Source organism: Ceratotherium simum, chromosome 1 (assembly GCF_057802395.1).
Source record: "Ceratotherium simum simum isolate JZ-2026a chromosome 1, ASM5780239v1, whole genome shotgun sequence".
In the NCBI taxonomy this organism is placed as follows: domain Eukaryota; kingdom Metazoa; phylum Chordata; class Mammalia; order Perissodactyla; family Rhinocerotidae; genus Ceratotherium; species Ceratotherium simum.
In genome coordinates this window covers 54,166,294-54,188,673 of record NC_141900.1, presented here as the reverse complement: position 1 = coordinate 54,188,673, position 22,380 = coordinate 54,166,294, and the positions used below count along the sequence as shown (strand labels likewise).

The 22,380-nt window shown below is 37.6% G+C and overlaps 1 protein-coding gene and 1 long non-coding RNA gene across 10 annotated transcripts in view; one reads left to right on the top strand and one right to left on the bottom strand.

The window, feature by feature from the left end:
• The window catches only part of LOC147918203 (uncharacterized), a 215,908-nt gene that overhangs the window by 93,838 nt on the left and 99,690 nt on the right, over positions 1–22,380 (bottom strand). For 3 of the 9 annotated variants that reach the window (XR_015551553.1, XR_015551560.1, XR_015551559.1), the window contains 4 exons: positions 12,696–12,773; positions 12,298–12,483; positions 11,247–12,036; positions 10,975–11,018 (listed from right to left, as the gene is read on the bottom strand). The exons of 1 other annotated variant lie outside the window; for it this stretch is intronic. Coding sequence is in view for 1 of the 8 variants with exons in the window: in XM_087428647.1 (XP_087284773.1) it covers positions 12,714–12,773 (60 nt within the window). In the remaining 7 variants the exon portion in view is untranslated. 5 more of the 9 variants (XR_015551554.1, XR_015551555.1, XR_015551558.1 and 2 more) reach the window with 5 other exon arrangements.
• The window catches only part of LOC147918200 (uncharacterized), a 475,202-nt gene continuing 461,606 nt past the window's right edge, over positions 8,785–22,380 (top strand). Inside the window, exon 1 of the long non-coding RNA XR_015551563.1 lies at positions 8,785–8,935. This is a non-coding gene — a long non-coding RNA (uncharacterized LOC147918200). The remainder of the gene's footprint in view (positions 8,936–22,380) is intronic.

Here is a 22,380-nt window from a genome sequence, read left to right as displayed (position 1 = left end):
TGAAATAATGTAGTGATATGTTAAATTTTCTACTTGAACATTCACCTTCTATTAGAATATTCAAGTGCCACTGCTTCCAATGGTTGACAATCCCATTTGCACTTCAAAAATGATAAAATCAGAATGACAAAAATGATAAGTGTTTATGCGATCTGGTCATGAGCCGCTTTATCAAATGGCATTACATTACCTAAATTCTAATCTTATTATTTAGTATTGGCATTACTATCTAGTGTGTCCATTGGAAGAATTGTCTCAGCTTGCTTGAACATGCCATCTATTGTCTATACATAGGGTATGATGGCAGTCCTTTTTAAAATATTGGTACTTTTCATTAACAAAGAGGAAATGATGATATCAGATGATCTTGATAAATCATGTCCCTGTGAGCCACGTCTCTCGACAAACACGTTGAATTCAAGAGAAATGCAGTAAAATGCCAAATAGTGTTAATATAGTAATATTAATAGAGATTAACATATATTCAAGAAATTCCAAAATATTTAATTTTGTCTCACTGTATGTATTTTTTCTGCCTCATAATGTGTGTTAAAGGTGCCCTGATTTAGCAATTTTATAAAGATCAAATTATAAACATGCAGTAAATTTCAGATTCTTGTAATTAGATTTTTAGCTTAAAAGATGTTAAACTCTGTATATAAACGACATTATTTAAAAGGCTGTCTTCTAAAGGAAAATTGCTGTTTGACAATTCTATAGAATATTCAAGAAAGGTAATTATACTGCTCTGGTTGTTATAGATGCAGGTGTTGAATAAAGTCACTGCTTCAGCTTTTGCAGAAAACTCCAATGAGGAAAAGAAAGGAGATGTGATGACATGACTCCATTGCCAAATCTTTATTCTCAGAATATCAGAATATTGGTTCACACTGTCTCCCTCTCCTCTCATAGGTAATACAATAACGATCAGAAGAAAAAATTCCCATCCAATCCACTGGCGCAGAGAAGCTGTGATGAAAGGAAGCAGATTTCCCTGTAAAATTCACATGAGCACTGCTATTTTCAAATCAGATATTGAAATAAAACATCAACAAAAAAACAGGGGGTCATTTTCTAAAAAAATTAAAGGCCATATAATAAAGTAGGGATAAGAAAAGGACCACAGGAAAAATTTGTCTTAACTGACTCAGTTTTACAGAAATGCTTAGGGCTTTTACATTCATTTATTTACTCAAATGCAGGTATTACACCTAGAATCAAATTTAATTTTGAGAATTACCAATTTCATTGAAATCTTAACTAAGTTATTTAATTCAACTCTTAATGTCTTGTAACATTAAGAAATGTTGGGCCTAGGGAAGCCCTAAATGTCTTTATCTTATTGAAGAGTAAAACACTTCTCATGGACAGGGGGATGTAGGACAGCAAATGTGCACACACACACGTCCACCTAAACACATTCTGAGTGGTCAGTGTTATTGGAAAGGATGTTCTAAGGGATATTGAATCCCTTAGCTCAACAGCAACCAAATGGCTTTTCCTGAGTTTGAACACATATAAAGTCTCCAAAAGACATCTATGTCATCCTTTCAATGTCGGATGAACAGAAGTTAAAAGAACATGGATTTAAAAAAAGACAAGGCAAACACAAAGATTTTAGGCGTTGGGCACTTCATTCTCCTCTTGGCCTTTCCCAGTGATTTTAGAACAGATACTTAGAGTTGTGGTTGAATTGAAAAAGAAAAGGTGGGTGCCACTATGTTTTTTTTTAAGTCCCTAAACTATTCCCATATTTCTAAAAGAAATTTAGGAAAGTAACAAGAAAGTCACACCATTTTCTCTTACTCTTGCTGAAAACATGCTCAATCATTCTCACGCCCTTAGTTTTACTAAAGGTCTTCTGTCTCCATTCTCTTTCCCATGAGTGTTTCCTCATCTACCAAATAGCTGAAGTCCCAACCCTTCTATTCATCTTTTTTCAGTGTCTCCAGCCACTGAGCTCCTACAGTACTTACTGCTTATCTTTTCTTTTTTTTTTTTTGGCTTAAACAACAGAAATTTATTTCTCACAGTTCTGGAGGCTGGAAGTCTGAGATCAAGGTGCCAGCACGGTCGGTTCTGATAAGGGCCCTCCTCCAGGTTGCAGACAGCTGACTTCTTGTATCCTCACATGGCAGAAAAGAAAAGATCAAGCACTCTGGCCTCTTCTGATAAGGGCACTAATCCCATTCATGAGGGCTCCACCCTCATGACCTAATCACCTCCCAAAGACCCGCCTCCTAATACCACCACACTGGAGTTAGGGAGAGAAGGACACAAACATTCAGTACATTGCAAAACCCAGCTTGATCATGTTACATTTTTAAACATTGTTCAGCTCAGTTTGCTAATATTGTGACTAGAATTTATATTTCAATTCTCTAGTGGGATTGGTCTGTAAAAATATTACTTTATTGTACTGTCTTTGTCTGGCTTTATTATCAAGGATACAGAAACTCATAACATGAACCGGGAAGTATTTCCTCTTTTTTTTTAACACCTGAAAGAGATTTTGTATCTGATCGAATGATCTGTTCCTTGAATGTTTGCCAGGGACACCATCCTGGCCTGAGGCTTTGCTAGTGACTCATGTCTTTATTAGTTATAGGACGTTTAGCTGTCTTATTTCTCCCTGAGTCAGTTTTTCTAAGTTATGTATACATTTTGAACAATTTTTTTTTTCAAATTTTATTTTATTTTATTTATTTATTTTTTTTAAATTTTTTGTATATTGCAGTAACATTGGTTTATAACATTGTAAAAATTACAGGTGTACATCATTGTACTTCTATTTCTGCATAGATTACATCATGTTCACCACCAAAATACTAATTACAACCCATCACCACACACATGTACCCAATTATCCCTTTCACCCTCCTCCCTCCACCCTTCCCCTGTGGTAACCACCAATCCAATCTCTGTCCCTATGTGTTTGTTTATTGTTGTTATTATCTACTACTTAATGAAGGAAATCATACGGTATTTGACCTTCTCCCTCTGACTTATTTCACTTTGCATCATGCCCTCAATGTCCATCCATGTTGTCACAAATGGCTGGATTTCATCGTTTCTTATGGCTGAGTAGTATTCCATTGTATATATATACCACAGCTTTTTATCCATTCGTCCCTTGATGGGCACTTAGGTTGCTTCCAAGTCTTGGCTATCGTGAATAAGGCTGCAATGAACACAGGGGTGCATGTACCTTTGCAAATTGGTGTTTTCAAGTTCTTTGGATAAATACCCAACAGTGGAATAGCTGGATCATATGGTAGTTCTATCGTTGATTTTTTGAGGAATCTCCATACTGTTTTCCATAGTGGCTGCACCAGTTTGCACTCCCACCAGCAGTGTATGAGAGTTCCCTTCTCTCCACAACCTCTCCAACACATGTTGTTTCCTGTCTTGTTAATTATAGCCATTCTGACGGGCGTGAGGTGATATCTCATTGTAGTTTTGATTTGCATTTCCCTGATAGTTAGTGATTTTGAACATCTTTTCATGTGTCTGTTGGCCATCTGTATATCTTCTTTGGAGAAATGTCTGTTCAGGTCTTTTGCCCATTTTTTAATTGGGTTGGTAGTTTTTTTGTTGTTGAGATGCATGAGTTCTTTATATATTTTGGAGATTAAGCCCTTATCAGATGTATGGTTTGCGAATATCTTCTCCCAATTGTTAGGTTGTCTTTTCGTTTTGTTGATAGTTTCCTTTGCTGTGCAGAAGCTTTTTAGTTTGATGTAGTCCCATTTGTTTATTTTTTCTATTGTTTCTCTTGCCCGGTCAGATGTGGTGTTTGAAAAGATGTTGCTAAGACTGATGTCGAAGAGCGTACTGCCTATGTTTTCTTCTAGAAGTTTCACAATTTCAGGTCTTACATTCAAGTCTTTAATCCATTTGGAGTTAATTTTTGTGTATGGTGTAAGGTAAGGGTCTACTTTCATTTTTTTGCATGTGGCTATGAGTTTTCCCAACACCATTTGTTGAAGAGACTTTCTTTTCCCCATTGTATGTTCTTGGCTCCTTTGTCAAAGATTAGCTGTCCATAGATGTGTGGGTTTATTTCTGGGCTTTCGATTCTATTCCATTGATCTGTGTGTCTGTTTTTGTGCCAGTACCATGCTGTTTTGGTTACTATAGCTTTGTAGTATATTTTGAAATCAGGGAGTGTGATACCTCCAGCTTTGTTCTTTTTTCTCAGGATTCCTTTAGCTATTCGGGGTCTTTTGTTGTTCCATATAAATTTTAGGATTCTTTGTTCTATTTCTGTGAAAAATGTTGTTGGAACTTTGATAGGGATTGCATTGAATCTATAGATGGCTTTAGGAAGTATGGACATCTCAACTATGTTAATTCTTCCAATCCAAGAGCACGGAATATCTTTCCATTTCTTTGTGTCTTCTTCAATTTCTTTCAGAAATGTTTTATAGTTTTCCGTGTACAGATCTTTCACCTCTTTGGTTAAGTTTATTCCTAGGTATTTTATTCTTTTTGTTGCAATTGTAAATGGGATGGTATTCTTAATTTCTCTTTCTGCTACTTCGTTGTTAGTGTACAGAAATGCAACTGATTTTTGTATGTTGATTTTGTATCCTGCAACTTTCCCATATTCATTTATTACTTCTAAAAGTTTTCTGGTGGATTCTTTAGGGTCTTCTATATATAAAATCATGTCATCTGCAAATAGTGACAGTTTCACTTCTTCCTTTCCAATTTGGATCCCTTTTATTTCTTTCTCTTGCCTGATTGCTCTGGCTAGGACTTCCAATACTATGTTAAATAGGAGTGGTGACAGTGGGCATCCTTGTCTGGTTCCTGTTCTTAGAGGGATAGCTTTCAGTTTTTCACCATTGAGGATGATATTAGCTGTGGGTTTCTCATATATGGTCTTTATTATGTTGAGGTACTTTCCTTCTATACCCATTTTATTCAGAGTTTTTATCATAAATGGATGCTGGATCTTGTCAAATGCTTTCTCTGCATCTATTGAGATGATCATGTGATTTTTGTTCTTCATTTTATTAATGTGGTGTATTACGTTGATTGATTTGCGAATGTTAAACCATCCCTGCATACCTGGAATAAATCCCACTTGATCATGGTGTATAATCTTTTTAACATATTGTTGTATGCGATTTGCTAGTATTTTGTTGAGGATTTTTGCATCGATGTTCATCAGTGATATTGGCCTGTAATTTTCTTTTTTTGTGTTGTCCTTGTCTGGTTTTGGTATCAGGGTAATGTTGGCTTCGTAGACTGAGTTAGGGAGCTTCTCCCCCTCCTCAATTTTTTGGAAGAGTTTGAGAAGGATAGGTATTAAGTCTTCTTTGAATGTTTGGTAGAATTCACCAGGGAAGCCGTCTGGTCCTGGACTTTTATTTTTGGGGAGGTTTGTGATTACTGTTTCGATCTCCTTACTGGTGATTGGTCTATTCAAATTCTCTACTTCTTCTTGATCCAGTTTTGGAAGGTTGTATGATTCTAAGAATTTATCCATTTCTTCCAGATTGTCGAATTGGTTGGCATATAGTTTTTCATAGTATTCTCTTATAATCTTTTGTATTTCTGAGATGTCTGTTGTAACCACTCCTCTTTCATTTCTGATTTTACTTATTTGTGCCTTCTCTCTTTTTTTCTTGGTGAGTCTAGCTAAAGGTTTGTCTATTTTGTTGATCTTTTCAAAGAACCAGCTCTTGGTTTATTAATTTTTTCTATTGTTTTTTTGGTCTCTATTTCATTTATTTCTGCTCTGATTTTTATTATTTCCCTTCTTCTACTGATTTTGGGCTTTGTTTGTTCTTCTTTTTCCAGTTCCTTTAGGTGCATTGTTAGATTGTTTATTTGAGATTTTTCTTGTTTGTTGAGATAGGCCTGTATTGCTATAAACTTCCCTCTTAGAACCGCTTTTGCTGTATCCCATAAATTCTGGCATGTCGTATTTTCATTTTCATTTGTCTCCAGGTATTTTTTGATTTCTTCTTTGATTTCTTCATTAACCCAGTCGTTGTTCAGTAGCATTTTGTTTAATCTCCATGTATTTGTGGCTTTTCTGATTTTCTTCCTATAGTTGATTTCTAGTTTCATACCTTTGTGGTCAGAAAAGATGCTTGGTATTATTTCAATCTTCTTAAATTTATGGAGACTTGTTTTGTGGCCTAATATGTGATCAATCCTGGAGAACGTTCCATGTGCATTTGAAAAGAACGTGTATTCTTCGGTTTTTGGATGGAATGCTCTGTATATATCTACTAGGTCCATCTGTTCTAGTGTGTCGTTTAAGGCCAATGTTTCCTTATTGATCTTCTGTTTGGATGATCTATCCGTTGGTGTAAGTGGAGTGTTAAAGTCCCCTACTATTATTGTGTTACTGTCTATTTCTGTTTTTATGTCTGTTAATAATTGCTTTATATATTTAGGTGCACCTACATTGGGTGCGTAGATATTTACAAGTGTTATATCCTCTTGTTGGATTGTTCCCTTGATCATTATGTAATGCCCTTCTTTGTCTCTTTTTACAGTTTTTGTTTTAAAGTCTATTTTGTCTGATATGAGTACTGCTACCCCAGCTTTCTTTTCATTGCCATTTGCGTGGAGTATCTTTTTCCATCCCTTCACTTTCAGTTTGTGAGTGTCTTTAGGTCTGAAGTGTGTCTCTTGTATGCAGCATATATATGGGTCTTGTTTTTCTCCAGCCAGCCACCCTATGCCTTTTAATTGGACCTTTTAGTCCATTGACGTTTAATGTAGCTATTGATAAGTATGTACTTACTGCCATTTTTTAACTTTTTTTTTTCCTCAGTGTTTTAGTAGTCCTTCTCTGTTCCTTACTTCTTCTATACAGAATTGATGGTCACTTTAGTTTGACCTCTATCTGAAAGCTGTACTCTTTAACTCCCCTCCTCCCTCCTTTTATGTTTTTGATATCATATCCAACCTCTTTTTTGTGCATTTGTATCCATTACGTTCTAATCGTGGAAATAGATAATTTTTCCTATTTGTGGTCTTCTCTTTTCCCCTTAAATCAGTCCCTTTAACATTTCTTGTAACACTGGTTTCTTGGTGACAACTCCTTTAATTTTTGCTTGTCTGGGAAAATTTTGATCTCTCCTTCCATTTTGAACGATAACCTCGCTGGGTAGAGTATTCTTGGCTGTAAGTTTTTTCCTTTTAGCACTTTAAATATATCATGCCATTCTCTTCTAGCCTGTAAGGTTTCTGCTGAGAAGTCAGCTGATAGCCTTATGGGGTTTCCTTTGTATGTAACTTGACTTTCTCTTGCGGCTTTTAGGATTCTCTCTTTATCTTTAATTCTGGACATTTTGATTATGATGTGTCTTGGTGTGGGCCTCTTTGGGTTTATCTTGTTTGGGGCTCTCTGTGCCTCCTGTACCTGGATGTCTGTTTCCTTCCTTAGGTTAGGGAAGTTTTCATCTATTATTTCTTGAAATAGATTCTCTGCCCCCTTGTCTCGCTCTTCTCCTTCCGGGACACCTATAACACGGATGTTAGTGCGCTTGATGTTGTCCCAGAGGTCCCTTAGACTGTCCTCACTCTTTTGAATTCTTTTCTCTTTTACCTGTTCACCTTGGGTAATTTCTTCTAGTCTTTCTTCCAGCTCACAGATCCGTTCTTCTGTATCCTCTACTCTGCTTTTGAGTCCCTCTAATGAGTTTTTCATTTCCAGTATTGTATTCTTCATTTCTGATTGGTTCTTTTTTATATCTTCCATTTCTTTGTTGACATTCTCACTGAGTCCATCTATTCGTCTCCCCAGATCAGTGAGCATCCTTAACACTCTTAGTTTGAACTCTCTGTTGGGTAGGTTGCTCATTTCTGTTTCACTAAGTTCCTTTTCTGGGGTTTTGTCCTGTTCCCTTACTTGGAATGTATTCTTTCGCCTCCTCATTTTGCCTCTTTCCCTGTGCTTGTGTCTACGTATTAGGTAGGTCAGCTACGTCTCCTGCTCTTGGATAGGTGACCTTATGTAAGTGATGGCTTAGGAGGCTTCCAGTGTGCTTCCCTCAGTTCTCAATGTTCCAGGGGTGACCCCTATGTGGGCTACGTGTATCCTTCTGCTGTGGCCTGTTTGCTCTCCTGTAGGCGCCCAGGAGGCTGAGTTATGCTCCTGGCCAGCTGTTGTAATGCTCAGCTGCTTGTAGTTGTTGTGGGCCCTTCAGTCTCTTTATCAGCTGTGGGGAGCCCCAGCACAGTTGGCTGCAAGTTCTAATACCACATTTGTGTTGCAGTATTTCTTTTAAGTGAGTAGGCCCCCACCGTTGCAGGTTGTTAGGCTCAGGGCCTTACAATTGCTGTAAGCCTCTAGCCTATTAGGTCTCTTGTCAGCTCTCTGAGGATTGCAGCTGGGTGGGGCTGGCCTCAGGCACAGGAGCACCCAATTGTTTCAGGTTTTGGAAGGTGGAGCAAACCTCCTATGTGGGTCTTTGAGAAGTACAAGTCTTCTGTGGCTGAGAAGCCCTGCCGCCCACAGGTCCACACACACAGTCAACACAGTCCTGCCCCGTGTGAGCGCCCCGACCTCCCCAAGTGGACCCAGTCTCTCCACGGCGGGAGCCCCACACACTCTGCCACCGCCCCACACTCTCCACCCGCTCCTTGTGCACACCCTGCCCAGCTCAAGTCAGCTCAGTTGCCAGGCTGCAGAGAATCCAGTCACCAATCTATGCAGGCCCACACGTTGCCTGAGGGCTTGTTGTTGGGTGGGGCTAGTCTCTAGGGTGGGCTGCCTGCCCTGGCTGAGCTGGATTAAATTGGTGCTCTAGCGGGTGGAGCAGACCCTGGGCTAGCAGGTCTCAGGGAGAACTCCAATGGCGTCTGTGTCAGCACGCTCACACCGGGCCACAACAATGGCCGCCGCCAATGTCCCAGTCCCTGGAGAGGTCTCACCCCTCACCGAGATGCACTCAGGGCCTATTAGGTGAGTCTCTTGTCACCGAAGCACTGTGTACCTTTCTTTCTGGTGATTTTAGGATGCTTTCTGGAACGGGTGAGTTTGTGCGTGGGCCCTTTAAGAGCCGGTTTTAGTTTCTTTGTGAACCGGGTTTTCTGGGGGTGCTACCCAATGCTTTAGTAGCAGGCAAAGTCAGATATTATGCTGCTGGTCTCAATTGTGCTGGGTCCACAAAATGCCCACAGCGGGGGTGCTCCCCGGCTCAGGGCCCTGCGCCTCCAGGGAGGCTGCGTACCTGTGAGCTGCTCCCGGCGGCCGTGAAGCTGGCGGCTTGTGAAGGTGGCGTTTTTCCTCTCCAGAAGGGAGTCTCTGCCTCTTCTACCCCAGTTAGGATTGTCCGTTGTTGCAGGAGTTCCTCTTATCCAGTTTTCAGTTCTGTCTCAGGGGTAATTTTTCCACGAGTAGTTGTAAATTGGCTGTGTCCACGGGAGGAGGTGAGTTCAGAGTCTGCCTATGCCGCCATCTTGACTCCGCCCCCTGCTTATCTTTTCATTGACGTGAACTTGCATTATTACTTAAGTCTTTCAAATATATGCATAGACCACAATGCAAATGGCGTCCCCTAGAGTTGTGTAGCACAGTGGACCCTGAACGCATGGACCTCTGCTCCGTAGCATAATTCCTAACTCCTTAACGGGAAAGTGTTCATTTTTTCACACTCCCACTGCCCTGCCATGCTTCCTTAGTGCTCTTCCCATAACTGATGATCAATTAAGTCAAACTTACCAACTTGAAACTACTCCCTTTATCCCTCTCTCCATTTTTATATAGCAGCCTAAGTTCACAAAGCATTTCCCACAGATAACAGCTACTTGATTCCCACCACAACCTTGTCAGAACAGCAGGGAAAGACTTTTATCCTGATTGCACACATTAGGGAATTGAGGCTCTGAAAGTGGCTGCATCTAAACTCGAACTCTGTTCTTTTGACTCCCAGTCCACTGCTCTTGCTGCTCTCTCATACAGCCTCTCTCTTTGGGGCCTATGTTCACACAGTTGAGTCAAGAATTTGACTTAAAGAAGTGAAAAGCACCGCATAGTGGCCAAGGCGGGGTTTGGGGATGCTGCCTGTCTCAGCCTAGGGCAGGGAATTGGAGACAAAGGCAGTGACAAAGGCTGCTGCTATATTGCCTTTCTTGAAAAGGGGCTGAAGTCAGTGCTGGGCAGAGTTGGGTGGAAGGAGGGAGTACGACACCATTGTGGTTGATGGACTGGATGATTCAAGGGTCCTTTGAAGCAAGTAGGTCTTAGAGCTCTCCAACTACCTGTTAGTGACACCTATTACCGAAAGAAAAAAAAACCTGCCAGGGGAATGTAGACATAATGGTGATACATTTAGACACTGGGGAGTTTACCTACTCATGAATAGAAATGCTGTCTGAGAAACTTGATGGGCAGAAAATTTGAAGCTTCTTCTATGGTACTTACACAGAGGAAACTGGCTTTTGGCTAATGATGAAAACACATTGGTTATGATTTTTCCTTTGAAGTTCAGCTTTCCCAAAACAAGACTTCAGGAAATAGCATGTAGGTGTCATGAAGTTTTTATTAACTTGTAGAGAGCGGCTGGCCCCTAGGATTTACTCTCAATCTTGTTAGGACAGAGGAGCTGCACCATTTCATGTGAAATCCTTAGTCTACACTACACCAAAATGCTAGAACATTCTGTGGTTTTCTGGAGAATGCAAGTCCTATTTCTCTGAACTTATCTCACCCTACCTTCGCCCTTGTTAAATACATATCAGCCTCACAGATTATTTCTGTTCCTCAAACGTTTGAAATTGATCCCCATCTTAAGGTCTTTATACTTGCTGTTACTGTGGAGGGGAATGCTTTTCTCTAGGCCATCTTGCTGGCACTGTGTTTTTATCCAGGTTTCAGATGGAAAATCACTACCCAGAGAGAGGTCCCTTTACAGTAGTCCCTCAACATATTATTGCAGTTGTCACAGCATCTTATTTCATTTTTGTGGTAACAGTCATGACTACCTGAAATCATTTGTTTACCTTTTAATGTTTTTCTTCCCACTGCTCCATGAGAGTCTTGACACCTTTTTTTAAAAACAGATTTTAGTTTTTAGAACAGTTTTAGGTTTATAGAAAAATTGAGCAGAGAGTTCCCAAGTATTCTCCCCCTCGATCCCCCTCCCTCACACATAGTTTCTCCTATTATTAACATCTTATATGAGTATAATACATGTGTTACAATGAATGAACCAATATTGATACATTATTATTAACTAAAGTTTATTATTTATTCAGATTTCCTCAGTTTTTACCTAATGTCCTTTTCTGTTCCAGGATCGCATCCAGGATAACATATTACATTTAGTTGTCATGTTTACTTGGACTCTTCTTTGCTCTGACAGTTTCTCAGACTTTCCTTGTTGTCTGCCTTTTTGACTGCTGACTGCCAATGCTGAGAACAGTGTCTGCCATATACCAGGTACTCAAAATATTTGCTGAGTGTGTGTCAATGAATTAATAGCTTGAGTGAGGAATTCACAATTAGTATTATATTACTTTGCATTTGTTTAGCACTTTACAACTTACAAAATGCATTCATTTATCTTATTCATTCTCCTAATAATTCTGTGAGGTGGGCCAAGGGACGTGTATTATGCCCCATGAAATCTAAGGTTCAGAGAGGTTAGCGAATTGCTTTGGTGTAGGAAAGCTGGGATTGCACTCTAGGTTCCCTGATGATCCTATTCTTTCTACTACCTCAGTGGAAAGGATGGACCTAGAAAGAAAATAACAATGGAGTCAATTTTATCCCAGGTACTGGGTAAATCATATGCCAAAATCCTCTGTAATCTTCACTGAAAGAGAATACAACAAAACTTGAATAAACAAGCACAACATTCAATAGATAGATGATTGATAGATAGGTAGGTAGGTAGATAGATAGATAGATGATAGATAGATAGATAGATAGATAGATAGATAGGAGATTCATACTTGACTCTAAAATTTAGGTTGAATTGATTTTACAGACGTACTTTTTTCAAAAACACCTAACCTTGTATTTGTTGAGTGAATTTTTGATGACACTTGATTGTAGGTCCACTGTTAAGGTTTAATTGGAAGATATAACTTATTAGCCTAAGGCAAAATTTTAAGAAGAGACACCATAAGTAGAATTGCTGTAGCTTTGGTAAAACACGTTTTACTTGTTAATCTCAGTGAAGGCAATAGTTAGCAGGATATCAGTTATAAAATTAATTTCTGGTATTATAGAACAATCAAATGTTTAAAAGATAGAAATCTAAATTCTAATATTTTTATAGCAATTACTTCTTTATTATGAATAATGGTATGGACTCTTACAGCTGGACAGGACTTCCATAATTTAACGTTCTCATTTTACAAGTGAGGATGCAAAAGCTGAAATGGGTTGAGTAGCTTTCCAAAGTCAACACCAGGTTGATGGTAAGAGGTAAATCTTGATCTCAGGTATTTTGCCTTCCATTCCAGTGTTCTTTCACTTCATTGAATTGTCTGTCTATACAATACCTGAATCAAAAGAGTTTGAATTGAATTGTTATTCTAATAATAAAGGTTGGCTCTTTAATGTAAATGTAACCATTCATTTCCTTCTAAAAAGTGATGAATCGATTCTTAATGATGAGCAAATACTTTTAATGCTACCTATCAAAACTGTGTTGGATGAAAAAGGGCATGATTCCCAATTTTTTTCAGAGAACTATAAAGGAGGAGTAACATACCTGTGTCAATCAACACTTCTATTGAATTTTCGTTCTATTTCTCCTCAAGAGAAAATTAGCAACCTTTTGTAGCTGCTTCTGAAATAAAAAAAGTATTCCAGAATAATGAAGTATTTTAGATACCAAATCAATACTTGCCATATTTGAGTGACACAATGATTAAAAATACTATTATAAATAAGCAAGAAACATGAAGGGTTCTCTAGATGGTAAAGAATGGGTGGGACTAGATACTACTGTTACCACTCTCCTATATTGCAGGAATTTATAATGCAATAGCCAAGCCTATGTAAAGCTGGTGAATGTTATTTTTGAGGTCTGCATGAGATGCATAATACCTCCTGACCTTAAAAAAGCTTATTTAGAGGCAAATGCTATAGCTCACAATGTTATATGGCATTTGGTGACAGTGAGTAGGTTTACGTCATAAGAATGGGAAAACCCTATTGATTCAGGGAAAGATATAGAGGAAGATTTTTGTTGTTGTTAACATATTAAGTTATTTCAGACTTCTTTTTTGTTTTTTAACAATTAGGCTGAACTCTTAGCTTTCCTTTATCTATCTATTTATTTATTTATTTTGCAGGGAAAGATTCGCCCTGAGCTAATATCTGTTGCCAATCTTCCTTTTTTTTTCCTTCCTCCCCAAAGCCCCAGTGCATGGCTGTATATCCTACTTGTAAATCCTTCTAATTTTTCTATGTGAGCCACTGCCACAGCATGGCAACTGACAGATGGGTGGTGTGGTTCCATAACCCGGAAATGAACCCAGGCCACAGAAGTGGTGAGGGCGCCAAACTTTAACCACTAGGCCATCAGGGCTGGCTCAAGTTACTTCAGACTTCTGACTAAGGGGGTTATTGAAGACCAATATGTCCAACACAGATAATAACCTGGACATTAACTACAGAAACCCACAAAGAAGAGCTGTGATAAGACTCCTGGGGTGATATCTCAGCATTATTTTATCCTATGAGCCAAGGTGAATGTGAAGGATTATCAGGAGAGCCTATGTCATGATTAGAAGAAAGCAAACCCTCAATTATGTAAGGAAGTAGCAGTTTTCAGTAGAGTTATGCTGTGATATGCCTTCTTATTTAATGAACTTATTTTTTTAATAGGTAATGTATGTAATCTTTTCACAGCCACAGAGTTGTTTGTTTTGTTAAAAAACTAAAAGATGCAAGAAATGCTAAGGTATTTGCTCAAGGACAACATTTGTGCTGTCTACAGCCAGAGTATTACAGAACCCGTGTGGTCAGATAAAACAGCCAGTCAGTCAGGGAGTCAGCAGTTATTGAGGCTTCTTTATGTCTGTGGTTTGGGAAGTAGAAAGACAGTCAGAAGCATAGTTATTGCTGACAAGAAATTTACAGTTAAATCTTAGATTATAAACTAGGGAGCCATCTCGTACGTGACTCTGGGCAGACCACTTAACTTTTCAATCTTCTCTTGTTGCAAGAATAAAACGAGAAGAGAGATTTGCTCTTAGAAGAATCATAGCATAATGTTTAAGGGCATAAGCTTTGGGTTCAGACCAAACTGCACTTGATTGTTGGTCAACATTTCTTAGTTATGTGATATTATACAAGTCATTTAACCTTTCTATGGTGTCTGATATGTGTGACTGCTCCATAACCGGTAGCTATTGTTCATAAGAATGACAGTTCAGTTTTGTTAAACCTAAACTATTCAGAGAGTTGTGTATAAGTAACAAGAAATTGGTGAGGTTGTTACTACAAATAGAAGTTTTCTAGGATAATTCATGAAAGAGATGCATTTTATAGGAGAAAGAAGGAAATTTGTCATTATCTATGAAAATTGTAAATATGCACACCTAACAATAGAGCTGTGGAATACTGTGGAGATAACAGTATGATATATCACAATAGCACAAGGATATTCATGGCTGATTATTTGAAATAGCAAAGATTTAGGAAAAACTTAGATTTCTATAATAAAAATTGTAATTACTAGTTCACTGAGTACTAACTATACTCTAAGTATTGTAATAAGTTTTTAAAAATTAATAATTTATTTCTCACATAACACCTATGGAGTAGGTACCATTATCATCCCTACTTAACATACAGTCATATCAAAGAATTACCTATATTTATATATACTGTCCTGAAAAGTTGTTCAAGGAAAAATAAGCAAGATTCAAAACTCCATTACACTCACACACACACACACACACACACAGATAAAGATTGGATTATAAAAAATAACCCAACAATAGATTTAAGAGACTCAGTTTAAATATAAGGACATAGAAAAGCTAAAAGTAAAAGGACAGAAAGAGATATGCCATTCAGACATAACACACAAAAATCAGTTGTATTTCTATATACCAACAATAAAAACATAGAAAATAAAACATTAAAAGTGATATCACCTACAAAAGAATAAAGTATATCAAGCACTTGGTAGAAAATCAAACAGAAGATATTTAAAAGTGCTATACTAAATACTAAAAAACATTATCAAGATCAATCAAAGAATACCCAAATAAATGGAAGCATATAACACGTTGATGGATTAGAAGACTGAGTAGTATAAAGATGTCAGTTCTCCCAAAATTGATCCATAGAGTCAATGCAATCTCAATCACTATCCTAGCCCGTGTGCGCATGTGTGTGTGTAATTTGAAAAGCTTATTCTTAAATGTATGTGGAATATAAAGGGTTAAGAATAGCCAATGCAATCTTGAAGAAGAAGAATATAACTTGAAGATCTAAACTACCAGAAATAGTAATGACTAATAAATTGGTATTGGTGCAAGGATAGACAATAAGCCAATGGAACAGATTAGAATTCAGAGACAGATCCAAACACATAGGGTCACCTGATGTTTGACAAAGCTGACACTACAGTACAATGGGGAAAGGATGACAATTATTTTTTTCAATAAATGGTGCTGGGTCAATTGGATATCCATTTGGAAACAAATGAATGTTAAACCTTTTATCTCACACCATCCACAATATTCAATTCTAGTTGGATTGTAGATCTAAATGTGAAAGGTAAAAAAATAAAGCTTTTAGGAGAAAACTTAGGAGCATATGTCATGACCTTGGAATAGGCAAAGACTTTTTAAACAGGGCACAAAAAACACTAATCATAAAAGAAAAAAAGGATAAATTAGATTGCATTAAAATTAAGAACTTCTGGTCATCAAAAGACACTATTAAGGGAGGGAAAAAGCAAGCCAGAGTGGGAGAAATTATTTGCACTATGTATATCAGACAAAGAATTCATACCCAACATATAAAGGACTCCTACAAAATAACAATTAAAAGCAAATAACCCAACATAAAAATAGATAAGACTGAATGGCACTAAGCAAAAGATAACCAAGTGGCCACTGGAAAACAGAGGAATGCAAACATTAATTGCTGAGACACGTCTTCATGCTCACCAGGATGGCTCAACTTGAAATATAGGCAATACCAAGAATAGTAAGGATGTGGAGTAAATGAAACTAACGTACACTTCTGGTGGAAGTGTAATTTGGTACAATTACCCTCAAAAACTGTTTGGCAGTATCAACTAAACCTGAATATATACATTCCTGTAAAAGCACGACTAACACTTTGCCCTGCTACCATAATAAATAAGCATATGTATCACTTACACAGAGATGACAAAATACTTTGCACCCTGAGATACTGCAAGAATAATAGGCCCACCTGTGCACTTCTGGGACTCAAAATACATGAAACCTTGAACACTTCCTATAAGCCCTGCTTGCTTTGCAAAAACAACATTATCTCTGACTTTTGCAATGCTGATATTGAAAATAGGCTGTGACTTTTGTAAATATGATAATCATGTAAGTTGCTGATTCCCTCCATGAATAGATGAATCAACTAATGCAAACTTGGAAATCTTGAGGATTTTTTCCTATTCAAACAGCCTCTTGGTTTTTGTTTTTGTGAACCTCCTGAAGTCTGAATCCTTTTGTACCACTTTCCAAATAAACTTCTTCTTTCTTCTTCAAATCTACAATCTTTTTAGACAATCTTAAAACATAGTAATTCTGTTCCTAGTTATATATCCAACACAAGGAATGCATATGTTTAACAAACATGTATGACTCTTCACAGGAGAACATGAATAAATGAATTGTGGTATAAAATGGATAAAACAGAATGAATAAATGAACTGTGGTTTATATATTCAATGGAATACTATAGATTTATCGAATACAACACGAGACTGAACAAGCTATTGTTGCACGCAACAACATAGATCCGTCTCACAAACATAATTTTGAGCAAGAGTCCAGACACACAAAATACTTACTTTATGATTCCATTTATATAAAATTTTAAAACAGGAAAATTTATCTATGGTACTAGGTGTCAGGATAGTGAGATATGGTTACCTGTAAAGGTAGACAATGATTAGCTTGAAGAGTGATTTGTGTGTGCTGGTAACATAGATGTACTCACTTAATGAAAATTCATCACTGTTTACACTTAAGATCTGTGTTCTTTTTGTAAGTATGTTCTACTTAAAAATAAAACTTATTTTAAAAAGGAAAAGGACACAGATTGATGATAGAAAGACAAAAGCGGATGACATGACACGTTGGTGTGAGGAGCAGCTCAGTGCCCATGAGGCTGACTGTGAGTGAGGTTGGTCTGGCTTGTGTGGAGAACAGAAGCTGTATGTGTGAAAGAAAAATAAGCTGAACACGTTTCTTAGAATCCTTCCTCAAACCCGTGGCCAGGGATGATGGGGGTGGGTGTGGAGGTTGGTAGTGGTCTGAAATAGTCAGGAGAAATGGACAATTAAATTTCAACCAGAATGAGAAGAGACTTGGGTCTGTGGTGAGAGGAAGGCAAAGGAAAGTCAATGTGTTCGGTCATGATTCTGGCCTTGCCTAGGGTTGATGAACAATAAAATTGCAGCTGCATTCTTGTCTCTTCTAATCTGGCCCATGATCAAATTGACTAGCTCAATACATCTAAACATTTCATATGTGTAATATCCTCAGATGACGGATGTGAATGTAGCTGAAGCAGGTTACACAACTGCAGGTTTGTTTGCTAGAGCTTCCTGACCATAATATGCAAATGTATGAGACATCAAATACTATCTAGTATTTAATGATCAGCTCCTATATACTAAGGTTCTGAGAAAATAGAATAAAAAATAAGATGTTAGGTCCTCAAAAAAGCTAACAACATGAAGATATAAGGCTACCATAAATAAAACCACTGAGTGGGTACAAAAATGACATTCCAGTGTCTACCTTGTGCGACGGGCTAACACCCACGCACCCAGCAAAGGATCTCAGCTGTGTGAAGGGACCATGGGGTACAGCACCAGGAAACATCTGGAAGAACTGTTGACATCTTGACAACACCACTGGAACTGCATAAATCTTTATGTTACAGTTATATTTAGATCATCCATGGTATCAAACTTAAGTTTTTGCATAGGTATGGGAACAAATTATTATTTTCCAATATATCCAAGTAGGATACCAGCGTGATGACCTTAAGCAACAAAACCTATGGATTGTGGAAACTGGATGATTCTAGGTATGGAACTCATCTTGGCCCAGTCATTCTGGCAGTTTTTATATGAAATGGAAGGTCAGTAACATTTCAGAGCCCTACGGGACACCCCTTGCTGATCATAACACAGAAAGAGCATGTGCCCACTCTTTCACTTTAGAATTTCCCACCCAAAACCAGCAAAGCAACTATCGGATATGGAGTCGAGCTTTAAGGTGAGCATCTGGGTTTTACTGCCCTGGCAGGCAGCAAAGATTATGAAGATGGATTCACAAGCAGATACATAAGAATCCCTAGAAATTTCCAGAAATATTTGGGAAGAGTCACCATGAGAAAAGACTGGGCTGCCTTTCGGTGGAGGGGCTCATAGCATCAAAATTGGAGGCATTCATGTGTATGTCAGCTCATCCATTCCCTCAACAGGTATTTATTGAGAATTTCTTCCCACGCCAGGCATGATTCTAGTCCTTGGGGAATATGACAGTGAATAATGTAAACAAAGAGCCTCCTTTTATTTTTTTTTTTTTTTTTTTTTTTAATTTTTTGTTTATTGCAGTAACATTGGTTTATAACATTGTAAAAATTTCAGGTGTACATCATTGTACTTCTATTTCTGCATGGACTACATCATGTTCACCACCAAAATACTAATTACAACCCATCACCACACACATGTACCGAATTATCCCTTTCACCCTCCTCCCTCCCCCTTCCCCTCTGGTAACCACCAATCCAATCTCTGTCCCTATGTGTTTGTTTATTGTTGTTATTATCTACTACTTAATGAAGGAAATCATACGGTATTTGACCTTCTCCCTCTGACTTATTTCACTTTGCATTATACCCTCAATGTCCATCCATGTTGTCACAAATGGCTGGATTTCATCGTTTCTTATGGCTGAGTAGTATTCCATTGTGTATATATACCACAGCTTCTTTATCCATTCGTCCCTTGATGGGCACTTAGGTTGCTTCAAGTCTTGGCTATCGTGAATAAGGCTGCAATGAACACAGGGGTGCATGTACCTTTGCAAATTGGTGTTTTCAAGTTCTTTGGATAAATACCCAACAGTGGAATAGCTGGATCATATGGTAGTTCTATCCTTGATTTTTTGAGGAATCTCCATACTGTTTTCCATAGTGGCTGCACCAGTTTGCACTCCCACCAGCAGTGTATGAGAGTTCCCTTCTCTCCACAACCTCTCCAACACATGTTGTTTCCTGTCTTGTTAATTATAGCCATTCTGACAGGCGTGAGGTGATATCTCATTGTAGTTTTGATTTGCATTTCCATGATAGTTAGTGATTTTGAACATCTTTTCATGTGTCTGTTGGCCATCTGTATATCTTCTTTGGAGAAATGTCTGTTCAGGTCTTTTGCCCATTTTTTAATTGGGTTGGTAGTTTTTTTGTTGTTGAGATGCATGAGTTCTTTATATATTTTGGAGATTAAGCCCTTATCAGATGTATGGTTTGCAAATATCTTCTCCCAATTGTTAGGTTGTCTTTTCGTTTTGTTGATGGTTTCCTTTGCTGTGCAGAAGCTTTTGAGTTTGATGTAGTCCCATTTGTTTATTTTTTCTATTGTTTCTCTTGCCTGGTCAGATGTGGTGTTTGAAAAGATGTTGCTAAGACTGATGTGGAAGAGCGTACTGCCTATGTTTTCTTCTAGAAGTTTCACAGTTTCAGGTCTTACATTCAAGTCTTTAATCCATTTGGAGTTAATTTTTGTGTATGGTGTAAGGTAAGGGTCTACTTTCATTTTTTGCATGTGGCTATCCAGTTTTCCCAACACCATTTGTTGAAGAGACTTTCTTTTCCCCATTGTATGTTCTTGGCTCCTTTGTCGAAGATTAGCTGTCCATAGATGTGTGGGTTTATTTCTGGGCTTTCGATTCTATTCCATTGATCTGTGTGTCTGTTTTTGTGCCAGTACCATGCTGTTTTGGTTACTATAGCTTTGTAGTATATTTTGAAATCAGGAGTGTGATACCTCCAGCTTTGTTCTTTTTCTCAAGATTCCTTTAGCTATTCGGGTCTTTTGTTGTTCCATATAAATTTTAGGATTCTTTGTTCTATTTCTGTGAAAAATGTTGTTGGAACTTTGATAGGGATTGCATTGAATCTATAGATGGCTTTAGGAAGTATGGACATCTTAACTATGTTAATTCTTCCAATCCAAGAGCACGGAATATCTTTCCATTTCTTTGTGTCCTCTTCAATTTCTTTCAGCAATGTTTTATAGTTTTCGTGTACAGATCTTTCACCTCTTTGGTTAAGTTTATTCCTAGGTATTTTATTCTTTTTGTTGCAATTGTAAATGGGATGGTATTCTTAATTTCTCTTTCTGCTACTTCGTTGTTAGTGTACAGAAATGCGACTGATTTTTGTATGTTGATTTTGTATCCTGCAACTTTACCATAGTCGTTTATTACTTCTAAAAGTTTTCTGGTGGATTCTTTAGGGTTTTCTATATATAAAATCATGTCATCTGCAAATAGTGACAGTTTCACTTCTTCCTTTCCAATTTGGATCCCTTTTATTTCTTTCTCTTGCCTGATTGCTCTGGCTAGGACTTCCAATACTATGTTAAATAGGAGTGGTGACAGTGGGCATCCTTGTCTGGTTCCTGTTCTTAGAGGGATAGCTTTCAGTTTTTCACCATTGAGGATGATATTAGCTGTGGGTTTCTCATATATGGTCTTTATTATGTTGAGGTACTTTCCTTCTATACCCATTTTATTCAGAGTTTTTATCATAAATGGATGCTGTATCTTGTCAAATGCTTTCTCTGCATCTATTGAGATGATCATGTGATTTTTATTCTTCATTTTATTAATGTGGTGTATTACGTTGATTGATTTGCGAATGTTAAACCATCCCTGCATCCCTGGAATAAATCCCACTTGATCATGGTGTATAATCTTTTAACGTATTGTTGTATGCGATTTGCTAGTATTTTGTTGAGGATTTTGCATCGATGTTCATCAGTGATATTGGCCTGTAATTTTCTTTTTGTGTTGTCCTTGTCTGGTTTTGGTATCAGGGTAATGTCAGCCGTAGAATGAGTTAGGGAGCTTCCCCCCCTCCTCAATTGTTTGGAAGAGTTTGAGAAGGATAGGTATTAACTCTTCTTTGAATGTTTGGTAGAATTCACCAGGGAAGCCATCTGGTCCTGGACTTTTATTTTTGGGGAGGTTTTTGATTACTGTTTCGATCTCCTTACTGGTGATTGGTCTATTCAAATTCTCTACTTCTTCTTGATCCAGTTTTGGAAGGTTGTATGATTCTAAGAATTTATCCATTTCTTCCAGATTGTCGAATTGGTTGGCATATAGTTTTTCATAGTATTCTCTTATAATCTTTTGTATTTCTGAGGTGTCTGTTGTAACCTCTCCTCTTTCATTTCTGATTTTACTTATTTGTGCCTTCTCTCTTTTTTCTTGGTGAGTCTAGCTAAAGGTTTGTCAATTTTGTTTATCTTTTCAAAGAACCAGCTCTTGGTTTTATTAATTTTTTCTATTGTTTTTGGTCTCTATTTCATTTATTTCTGCTCTGATTTTTATTATTTCCCTTCTTCTACTGATTTTGGGCTTTGTTTGTTCTTCTTTTTCCAGTTCCTTTAGGTGCATTGTTAGATTGTTTATTTGAGATTTTTCTTGTTTGTTGAGATAGGCCTGTATTGCTATAAACTTCCCTCTTAGAACCGCTTTTGCTGTATCCCATAAATTCTGGCATGTCGTATTTTCATTTTCATTTGTCTCCAGGTATGTTTTGATTTCTTCTTTGATTTCTTCGTTAACCCAATCGTTGTTCAGTAGCATTTTGTTTAATCTCCATGTATTTGTGGCTTTTCTGATTTTCTTCCTATAGTTGATTTCTAGTTTCATACCGTTGTGGTCAGAAAAGATGGTTGGTATTATTTCAATCTTCTTAAATTTATGGAGACTTGTTTTGTGGCCTAATATGTGATCAATCCTGGAGAATGTTCCATGTGCATTTGAAAAGAACGTGTATTCTTCGGTTTTTGGATGGAATGCTCTGTATATATCTACTAGGTCCATCTGTTCTAGTGTGTCGTTTAAGGCCAATGTTTCCTTATTGATCTTCTGTTTGGATGATCTATCCGTTGGTGTAAGTGGAGTGTTAAAGTC